The sequence below is a fragment of the Corylus avellana genome, chromosome ca6, assembly GCF_901000735.1.
Source record: "Corylus avellana chromosome ca6, CavTom2PMs-1.0".
In the NCBI taxonomy this organism is placed as follows: Eukaryota; Viridiplantae; Streptophyta; class Magnoliopsida; order Fagales; family Betulaceae; genus Corylus; species Corylus avellana.
Genome location: NC_081546.1, coordinates 20,418,206 through 20,429,485, shown reverse-complemented (window position 1 = coordinate 20,429,485; position 11,280 = coordinate 20,418,206). Strand labels below are relative to the sequence as shown.

The 11,280-nt window shown below is 36.0% G+C and overlaps 1 protein-coding gene and 1 pseudogene across 1 annotated transcript; both read left to right on the top strand.

Annotated features, from left to right (window-relative positions):
- LOC132184382 (uncharacterized) overlaps positions 1–11,280 on the top strand; it is a 105,572-nt pseudogene that overhangs the window by 52,624 nt on the left and 41,668 nt on the right.
- On the top strand, positions 9–5,780 carry LOC132184231 (protein argonaute 5-like). Its single transcript, XM_059597786.1, has 21 exons — positions 9–82; positions 190–339; positions 422–555; positions 664–770; positions 1,089–1,192; positions 1,343–1,481; positions 1,571–1,687; positions 1,838–1,948; positions 2,026–2,097; positions 2,348–2,470; positions 2,578–2,749; positions 3,428–3,549; positions 3,635–3,772; positions 3,841–3,983; positions 4,072–4,134; positions 4,201–4,264; positions 4,836–4,971; positions 5,035–5,108; positions 5,193–5,287; positions 5,385–5,416; positions 5,517–5,780. Exons 1-21 carry the CDS (start codon positions 12–14, stop codon positions 5,654–5,656), a joined length of 2,307 nt encoding a protein of 768 aa, XP_059453769.1. The 5' UTR covers positions 9–11; the 3' UTR covers positions 5,657–5,780.

The window sequence follows — 11,280 nt, the reverse complement described above, 5'->3', positions numbered from 1 at the left end:
CATTGCCGTTTATGTCGATGGACTTTGTTATCAACTTAATTGAAAATGATGATCATCGTGCCTCATCATCTGGTTCAATGAGGTATTTTTCCTTTTTGGAGTGTGTCTGTTCGAGTTTATCTCATCTTTTTCAAGTTTATTTTTTCATTTTTCATTTTATATGAATGCATTTCTCCCCCCAATGTGCAGAAAAGAATGTCCGTTCATAGTGACAATCAAGTTTGCTTCTAAGGCTGACATTCACCATCTTCGACAGTTTTTGAGCGGTAGCCAAGTAGATGCTCCAATGGAAACCTTACAAGTTCTTAGTGTGGTTCTTCAAGCGGCATCATCAGAGATGTAATCTATTTTTTTTCCTCTTAGAATTGTGTCCAATATTGGTTGTATGAAATATATTAACTTGGTGAAAGTTCGATTATAGGTATAATGTTGTGGGGAGGTCATTTTTCCATCCTCAGTTGGGTCAAGAGGGTGAGCTGGGTAGTGGTATAGATTACTGGAGAGGGTATTATCAGAGTCTTCGCCCAACCCAAATGGGACTTTCCCTTAGTATTGGTATTGCTTCCCTCCTCTCCTCCTTTTGGGATTCATGTAGAGCAACTTGTTTCAATAAGAATTGCACTGACATTACCTTGTTTTTGACATTTGATTCTCATGTTGCAGATGTGTCAGCTAAGCCTTTCTATGAACCAATTCTTGTGACAGAGTTTCTTGCAAAACATTTTAATTTCAATTTTTCAAGCCATCTGTCTGACCAAGATCGTCTGAAGGTTACTTTTGCTAATATAAGATTTGGTGCTCTATGATTTAACCATGACTTTGAATGAAAGATGCAAAGAACTTGCATCTTTGTTTCCTTTTAAAATCATTGGCAGGATGGTGTCCCTTCTCATGCACTACATATATTATCTTTGTTTTTCTTTCCTGCTATTTACTTGAGAAAGTTTTTGCTTACAATTGTTTGTTGATGCATGGATTAGTTATTTCTTTTCTTCTTCTTCTTCTTTTTTTTTTTTTTTTTTTCTTTTCAACTTTTTACTCTTTTTCTTAAGTTTATGGAGTAAAACTATTTTCATCTTGATTCCCAGATTAAAAAAGTACTGAGAGGAGTCCAAATAGAGGTTACTCATAGGAAGTATTTCAACAGTTACAAAATCACTGGGGTAACAACACAACCAACTAGCGAGTTAACGTGAGTCACTACGATTCGTTTCTCTCCCTGCCCCATAAGTATATCACTTACCATCATGGATTGTTACTGTCTCTATCTCTATTCTTTGCATTTCTTTCTGCTGTGAGCTTTTTTATTCTGGTGATTATTGTCCGATTTTTGTTCCTATAGGTTTACTCTTGACGACAAGAAAAAAAAAAAGTCACTTGCTCAATATTTTTGTGAGAAATATAATATTGTGCTTCAGAACGTGAATCTGCCTGCCCTTCAAGCTGGGAGTGATGGAAAACCTATTTATTTGCCAATGGAGGTTGTCTCATTGCTGTAGATAATTTTTTTTCCCTTTATTTTGGGTCTATCTTTCATATTTGTTTATGAAGGATTTTCTTTGTGTTACAGCTTTGTAAGATTGTTGCTGGACAGAGATACTCCAAGAGATTAAATGAAAGACAAGTAATTAATCTATTAAGAGCAAATTGTCAACGGCCTCAAGAAAGGGAAAATAGTATCAAGGAGGTAGCTTGATGCTGTTAATTTGGTGATAAATTGTCTTTATCTAGTTTGTATGAGTCCATAAATTTAACCAATATGGTTTCCTAGAAATAAATTGAATGGAGAGTTGCTTATGTCAATAACATCGTGATAGATTGTTCTCTTTTGTACAAGATGGTTAGGAAAAAAAATTTCAATGGCAGTTCGCTCATAAATACAGAGTTCGGAATTCAAGTAAGGGATGAACATTCATTGGTTGATGCTCGAGTTTTGCCATCTCCAATGGTAATTTTCGGTCTGTGTTTGTTTGAGCTATTTAGATAATCTTACACTCAAATTTAATCTCACTTTCACTTTTGCAGCTTTTATATCATAATACAGGGAGAGAACAATGGGAACAACCTAGAATGGGACAGTGGAATATGATAAACAAGGTTACATCATAGTTTAATTTTGTCGTTGGTTGCTTGGTTCTAGCAAAGTATGCTTGTTTCTTTTCACCTATCTACTGGCAACCAGTAAATAACATTACAACTACTTTGGAAGGTGAATTTGTTGCATCAAAAGTGCTCCCTAAGACTTAAAAGGGAATGGTTATTGAAAATGATAAACAAGCACAGGACATGTGCTGGAATCATGAACATATTATAAGCTAGACTAACGTTTGTGATGCTGATATTGTAGAGAATGATCAACGGCGGTCGAGTTGAATTTTGGACATGTGTGAACTTCTCTAAACGAGTGAAGATAGATTTGCCATTTGAATTTTGTGACCAATTGATCAACATGTGCAATAGGAAAGGAATGGTACGACTTCATGATTAAATGATTACTTTTGATTGCGCGCATGACGTGCAAATTCTACTGTGAATCTAAATAATTGACTTTGTGGATGCTTTTGAATATCTTGCCAGGTTTTCAACCCAAAACCTTTGATTCCCATACGTTCAGCTTATTCTATTCAAGTTGAGATGCCTCTCAAGGATATTCACAAGCAGTGTGTGGCTAAGTTGAAAGAAATTGGACAAGAAGGAAAACAACTTCAGCTATTAATAATTATTTTGCCTGACTTCATTGGGTTGTATGGTGAGTAATTTAATTGGTATTCAGATTTCGTGATTATTAGAATAATGAATATTGATTAAATGATTAAATTTACTTCATCCTATCATCTTAAAATTTTAGGATAAGTGGTAGCTTAATATGGTATCAAAGCCAAAGGTCTTGGGATCTAACATTCCCTAGCATGCATTTATCTTTCATTTTAATTAAATATTCCACATGTTGGTCATCATCTATTAAAAGGGAGTTTGAGTTCACGCGTGATGAAAAATGTTAAAGTAATAATGAAGTGATTAAATTTACTTCTTCCTATCAGCTTAAGCTTTTAGAACAAGTGGTGATTTAACATGGTATTGGAACCAAATGTCATGAATTCAAAAGTCATTGACCCCCCCATTTAAATTAAACATTTCACATGTTAGGCCTTAGCTATTAAAAGGGAGTTTGTGCCTACATGAAGTGGTGTTTTAACATGGTAAAGGACCAAAATGTCTTGAATTTGAATCTTGTCTCAGTCATTCACCCCCATTTAAATTAAACATCTCATTTGTGTCCACACATGAGCGGGAGTGTTAGAATAATGAATATTGATTAAATAATTAAATTTAACTCTTCTTATTAATTTAAGCTTTTAAAATAAGTGGTAGTTTAACAGTGAAAGAACCATTTTATTTTGCTCAAAAGAGTACTTGCTTTCCACAGGAAAAATTAAACGAGTATGTGAAACAGAACTTGGAATCATTTCTCAGTGTTGTCAGCCCCATCAAGCATCAAAGCTTAATATGCAATATCTGGAAAATGTGGCCCTCAAAATCAATGTGAAGGTCTGTTCCATTTGATTCTTGATCATTGTCTCTTGTAAAATTCTTAGGGTTTCAATTTTTGAACTGAAAATTAAAATCTTTACAGGTTGGGGGACGTAACACTGTGTTAAATGATGCTATTCAAAGAAATATTCCTCTTGTGACTGATCGCCCTACAATTATATTGGGTGCGGATGTGATCCATCCCCAGCCAACAAATGTCTCTTCTCCTTCAATAGCAGCGGTATGTTTTGTAGTTTTCTTGCCCCTTAATAACTTAGTTGTATTGAATGGTTCAATTGATTGACACAGGTAGTGGCTTTCATGGATTGGCCTGAGGTCACCATGTACAGAGGAGTTTTCTCTGCACAGCCTTCTCGTGTCGAAATTATCCAAGATCTCTATCAATCAATTCAGGATCCTGAAAAGGGCTTAGTTCATGAAGGAATGATTAGGTTGGAAGTTGACATGCATACTACTTTATTGTTGTAGTTGAATGTTTTTTTTTTGTGTCTCACCCCATTATCCATGGCCTCTTTTCAGGGAACTACTTATTGCATTCAGAAGATCAACTAATCATAGACCCCACAGGATTATATACTACAGGTAAAATTTGTTTTCAATCATGAAAAAATTATTATTTGTATTATATCATTTTGTTTTACTTGGCAGAGATGGTGTCGGTGAAGGCCAATTCAGTCAAGTCCTATTAAATGAGATGGATGCAATAAGAAAGGTATTATAGATCTTGCTCTGAAGTGTGAACTGAGTCACCGTATAGGGGGATACCAAGATGTGTTGAGATAAGAATGCCTCCATAGTTTGTAATCAGAAGGAACATTTCACAAAGACTAAGAGAATGTTTGAGATTGCGTTTAAGAAATAGAGTTTTTCTTTTAGACAAAAGCTTCATTTATAAGCTTTTGTCAAAAGTACGTTTTGGCCACTTTTACAGTAAAATGTCAAAGTACGTATGAAATTTTTTACTAAACATGTCAGTTTTTGTTTGGCATAAGTTTTTAGGTACTAAAATACTTTTTAAGCTCTGTAACGCAATCTCAAACAGGTTCGAAAAAGTTTCAAAAATCAATATGATTGATTGTTATATTTGATTTGAATCTATCAACGGCATTTTTTTTTTTTTTTTTTGTATTGTATATTGGTTTAAATTAAGATTAAGTTATGTGTACAGCATAACAGTAAAAAAATCACTCATGTTTTCTATGTGATTTTATTAGTTTTTGTAGTTTCCTTATGTTGAGCATGGTTAGTTTGATGTAACTCTAATTTGTAAGACTTTCTTCCAGGCCTGTCTCTCACTAGAGGATGGATATCTACCGCTTGTTACTTTTGTCGTGGTGGAAAAAAGACATCATACACGGTTTTTTCCTACAAATCATACAAATCGTGATCAAACACACCAGAGTGGCAATATTCTACCAGGTACCTAAGTTTAATCTCCATATGGTTTTCTAGAACACCACTGATTTTGTCGAATATGGCTAGGCACTGTTGTCGATACCCAGATTTGCCATCCAACGGGGTTTGACTTTTACCTCAACAGCCATGTTGGAACTCAGGTAAAACTAGAGCGATTTAGTGGAATTCACTTTACCTTGATTGTAAAGGAATAATTTGATTTTTCATTTGTATTGCACTTGTAGGGAACTAGCCGGCCTGCATACTACCGTGTGTTGTATGATGAGAACAAATTCAGTGCAGATTCCTTACAGATGTTAACAAACAATTTATGTTACACGTAATGTCCTTTTGATCCTCGGTTCTTTTGACTTCATACCATGCATAACAAAACATTTCTATTTTCTGTATTTCGTTGTTCACTACATTCTTTTCAGCTATGCAAGGTGCACTCGATCAGTTTCAATAGGTTTGATCTCCTTCTTTATTTTTATTTATTTATTTTGATCTAAATTAGCATTAAGTAGTGGATGCTATTTCCAACACTGAAATGATATTTGCGTATGCAGTTCCTCCTGTGTATTATGCCCACTTGGCAGCTGTTCGGGCACAATATTACATTAAGGGTGAGGCATTAGACAGTGGCTCTACAAGCCGGACCCTTCCCCTAATCAAGGATAACGTAAAAGATGTCATGTTTTATTGTTGAAATGACATTTTGTTAGAGGATAAACCTCAGCTCATTCTTCTCCTCCTTTCATGCTAGACAGCAGCCAAGTTGATGTAGATTGGAATTCAAGATTTATCTTATCTTATCTTTTAATCTTTCATTAGGTTTCTTTGTTAGTTGTTTATTTTATCTTATCTTTCAGTCTTTATTTAAATTAGGTTTATTTGTTAGTCTTTTATTTGGTTTAGTTGTCTTTCGTAGACTTCTAAATTAACTTTATTTCATTGTTATCTTAGGACTAGAAGTCTTGGGCTATAAATGTACGCTTATAGCCTTTAACAATTCAGTTTATGATTATTATTGAGTTTTGTTTAATAAGAATTACTCAGAGTTGAGTTTCTTCTTTGTGTTCCTTCAAAACCTAGAGAGTATCTAGCTTTTGTCAAGAAGATTTCTTAGATCATTGATAGAATCAAGATCTAGAAGTATTTATCTACTGCTTAATGTTGTTATTCGCTACAGCCCACTAAGTCACGCTGCATCAGTTGGTATCAGAGCTCCAGTTTTCTTTACATGAATGGGGAGGAGCGACTGTCTGGCAGACATGAACAAGGTGTACGTGCGCACAGAGGCAGTATGTAAGAAGCAACCGGCGATTCATTTGCGGCACATGGAGGAGAGGTTTGGTGGTCTAACCGTGCGGAATGAGGGGTGTGCGCGCACCCAACATGGGGTCCCTACCGATCACTTGGCCGACATGGATGGTCCAAGCGTTCGTCGTCGTCAACCAAAACTGAGATACGCGGGGGCGAAAGACAAATTTATCGTCGAGGGTGAACTTGTCAATCCTTATGCGTGGCGCGAAGTGCGGAAGGAATTTCCAATGACACAAGCCCATGCTATATCACGGGACGCAGACGTCAATTTCGACTCCCAAAAAGAAAAAATAGAAAATTCCTACAACAAAAAGGTGTCTTGGGAGATGGCGGAGGTCAAGCATCAATCGGTGTCCCGGTACATTGGAGGTACGTACCAACAATTTCAAACTACAAGCACCATTGGAGGCAAGGTGGCCAAGCTTGTCATCGATCCAAGGAGTGGTATGAATTTAGTCTCGGAGGAAGCGGTTCAGAAGCTAGGGCTTGAGACCAAGAGACATCCTACTCCCTATCGGTTGGAATGGCTCACAAAAGGAAACAAGGTAACGATTTCTAGACGTTGTCTAGTGTCTTTTTCTATTTGAGCTAAATATGTGGATCATGTGTGGTGTGATGTGGTCGACATGGATACGTGTTACCTATTGTTGGGAAAGCCATGGAAATATGATAGAGCTGCTATCCATGATGAAACAAAGAACACGTACAACTTCATGTTTGGTAAAACCAAATTGAAATTGCTACATAGCCTATGGGCGGAGCCAAGATCAATCCTTTGTAGCCAAGCAGGAGTTGACGGACAAGGAAAGTGGCATCAAGGGAGAGGTGCCGGGGCCGATAAAGGAGCTGTTGGAGAGATGTGTCGACATAGTCCGAGCAGAATTACCGAAAGTGATGCCATCATTGCAAGACATTCAACCTCAACTTGATTTGGTACCGCGAACTAATGTTACTAATCATCCGCATGACATCAAGAGTTCTAAAAAGCTTGAAGAATTGGGGAAACAAGTGGAAGAGGTAAACCTTTCAAAGAGTATCGCAATTTTTCATGAAGAAGAGGAACCCTTGGAAAAGGTAAGTCTTTCAGAGAGTTTTGCAATTTTTCATAAAGAAGAGGAACTCTTGGAAGAGGTAAATCTTTCGGATAGTTTTGCACTTTTTGACGACAATTCTACATATCATGTGCCTGATAAGAGCCTCGAAGATAAAGTCTTCGATTTTAGTGTTGAGCCAATTGACTATGTTGATTTCATTGGGATAGATGCTATTTTATCAAATTATTCTAACCAAAATTGTGATGAGATCTATATGGTGGAGAAGACTTTTCCAGCAAAGATTGAAAGGATCTTTATGAGTTCTTTGGGGATTCTCATGGCTTGTGGGAAGAGCAAAGCACGAGAGAAGCATGACAAATCTACACAGCAAAGGGGTGTGTGGGGATTTCACGACAAACATCAAGGTACTTCGATGATGAGAAGCATCATGCTTATTGTGGAATGTTACCTCGTCTTGATCTTGAGGAATGGCGAGTGGAATGAGTTGATTGGGCATGCGAAGGACCGTGGAAAGAACCGGCCAAATTCGAGGACGAATTCTCTCCAACATGGGGAGAATGATGCAGATATAGTTTAGAACGGCTTATCTTATCTTATCCTATTTTACATTTCAGTCTTTTGTTTAAACTACGTTTCTTTGTTAGTTTGTTATTATATCTTATCTTTCAGTCTTTCATTTTGAATTAGGTTCTTTGTTAGTCTTCTATTTGGTTTTGTCTTATTTCATAGACTTCTAAACCAACTTTATTTCATTGTTACTTTAGGGCTAAGAGTTATGGGCTATAAACATATGTTTATAGCCTTTAACAATTCAGTTTATGATTATTATTGAGTTTTGTTAAATAAGAATACTCAGAGTTGAGTTTCCTTGTGTTTTTTTCCTTAAACCCTAGATAGGTTCTAGTTTTTAAGAAGATTTCTTAGATCCCTTGATAGTCTCAAGGTCTAGAAGTATTTATCCGCTGCTTAATGTTGTTATTCGCTGCAGCCCACTAAGTCACGCTGCATCAGATGATGCAGATATAGTTTAGAACGGCTTATCTTATCTTACCCTATTTTACATTTCAGCCTTTTGTTTAAACTAGGTTTCTTTGTTACTTTGTTATTCAATCTTATCTTTCAGTCTTTCATTTTGAATTAGGTTCTTTGTTAGTCTTCTATTTGGTTTAGTCTTCTTTCATAGACTTTTAAACCAACTTTATTTCATTGTTATTTTAGGGCTAGGAGTCTTGGGCTATAAATATATGCTTATAGCCTTTAACAATTCAGTTTATGATTATTATTGAGTTTGTTTAATAAGAACTACTCAGAGTTGAGTTTCTTCTTTGTGTTCCTTCAAAACCTAGAGAGTATCTAGCTTTTATTAAGAAGATTTCTTAGATCATTGATAGAATCAAGATCTAGAAGTATTTATCCGCTACTTAATGTTGTTATTCGCTGCAGCCCACTAAGTCACGCTGCATCAGTTAGTATTTGTTCTCTTTTCATAGGTGACAATTTCAGGGTTTTTTTTTTTCATGAATCTCTTGAAATTTACTATAGGTTTTGGGGGTTTATTCTGTTTGTTCTTAGATGGGTACTTTATGGACTTCCCAGATCTTCTTTTGTGAGATTTAATCTGTAAGTTTTTTGTCGTCAAAGCTGAAAATGCAAATAGAGAAGTACTTTAGACATGACGAGGAGACACTTCCATCGATCCTTGAAGCGATTCTGCTAAGGAAGTTTGCCGGAAAGCATGATCAGGTGAATGATGGGAATAAAATTTTGATTCATAATTTTGAATTTTGGATTTGTTATCAAGTTTTTCAAAAAGGAAAAAAATAATAATAAAACACAATTAAAACAGGGAATTTTTTTTTTCTCATGTATTAAATATTGGGGGCGCTTACAATTGCGCAAACGCCCCCAATTCCAAAAGGGGACGCTTGCCCAATTGGGCACCCCCTATTAAAAAAGGGGGCGCTTGCCAGTTTAAAAAAGGGACGCTTGCCCACAACCAAGCGCCCCCTTGTCAAAAAGGGGGCACTTTGCTTCAAACGCCCCCTTTTAGAGGCATTTTTCACTAAAAAGCGCCACAAAATTATATTCTAGTCACCATCCTACCTGACGTATCTCAAGTGTCTCTAATCAAGCGTAGCGAAATCAATAGGGACATTTTTTTTTGGCAAAAAACGTCCCAAATAACCATGTCACTAAACCTTGCTAATATATTAGCAACAACATTTAAAATATTGGATGGAAAAATATTCAGATGTTAGCACTTTTTTGTCTTTTTGTGGCGTTTTCAAAAATGGGTCCTGTACACACGTCACCAAATTTTTTTTTTCTTTTTTTTTTTGGTAGTGTTTGGGAGCCGTTTAATAAGTCCATAATATAGCATGTTGAGACACCACACAACTTAAAATTCTTACATATTTTCAATGTAGGACTCTATTATTTTAGATTCACATGTATACTCAACAAAGTAGTGATTTTTAAGAAAAACATAATTATATGTAAAATTAGATATGAAAGCGGAATAAAATGAGAAAATAGAGACACATGACTTTACAGGTGATCTAGTATTCGGCACTTTACCTCTAGGGTAGAGTCCAATAGGACTATATTTTGCACTTAATAATTGATGATAAATTACAACACAAATGATCTCCATTTATAAGAAAACTGTTATAGGTGAAGAGAATACAAAATAATGGAAATCTGATTACATAAATAATCAAATTTGATTATAAATTCTATCAGATGTAACGGAAAGTTTAAGAATGCACATGAAGGAAGTGTTAAAACATAAATTAAATAATTAAATTTATCTATTCTTGTTAGTTTAAACTTTAGAATAAATGGTAATTTGACAATACCATTATCAATCTCGGCATGAGACTTGGGATCTTGCAAAGCTGCAACCGGTAGTGTAAAATTTGCCGAAAAAGGTGACTAGTAGTGATAAGCCACAATATTTAACCAATCCAAGTTGTTTTTCATTGATTCCACCGGTAAAGAAACAGAAGGATCAGCAGGCACAAAAATTGCAGGTGAGTAATGAGCTGCAGCCGTCAAGATCAGCCGTGGCTGGCTAGAGTTGTTAGCCTCAGACCCTAGAGCCACTCAACACTCTTCCAAGGGGGTGGCCATGTTGGTCGCATCAAAGCTCGTATTAGGCCAAACCCAGCTCAAGTCTATGCCTTGAAAGCCATAGAGCCTGGCTGTTTTTATTGAAGAGTCAATGAAAGACTTTCTGTTAGTAGAGCTATTGGCCATAAGTGAGAAGAATATTGAAGAGTGTTGGGAAAATTGAAAATTAATTGGCAACCAATTTCTCACCAGCCCTTTATGCGAAAGACAAGTTTGGAAAGAAAACACACGAGAATACACACCAATCACACACGTACACAAAGAGTTTATGTGGTTCGGCAATATGCATACGTCCACGGGGCGTGATCCGATCTCCTTCTTTACTATTGAGAAATATTGAGTACAATAGTACAAGCCTGAACCGCTCAAGTTTAATATTCCAAAAGCCAAGCCCTTAACCCCTTGTACACCCCACTCAACTGTCCCTCTCAATTACCCAGTAAAGAAAAAAACTCTCTACACTTTGTAAATGCCACAAAGTGTTCTCACCAATTTGAGTTTTTCGGATAATCTCAACCAAGGACTACATATCCTTTTATAGAGGCTTAATCACAAAAAAAAAAAATGAGGAGAAACAATTCTAATCTAATTGGTACTAGGAAAATGAAACCATCATGAATACAAAGTCTTTTCCATGATAAAGATAAGCATTGCAGCCCACATGTTTATCCACACATGTTTTCTCCAAAAAATACAATTCCAGTTGTTCTTGGACTTCTTTTAAAACTAACCTTATTCTTTTATAGATAAATATGACTTGAGCCCACCAACTTGAATATTGATATTTTTCAGCAATTATATTCACACTTATGGACAATTT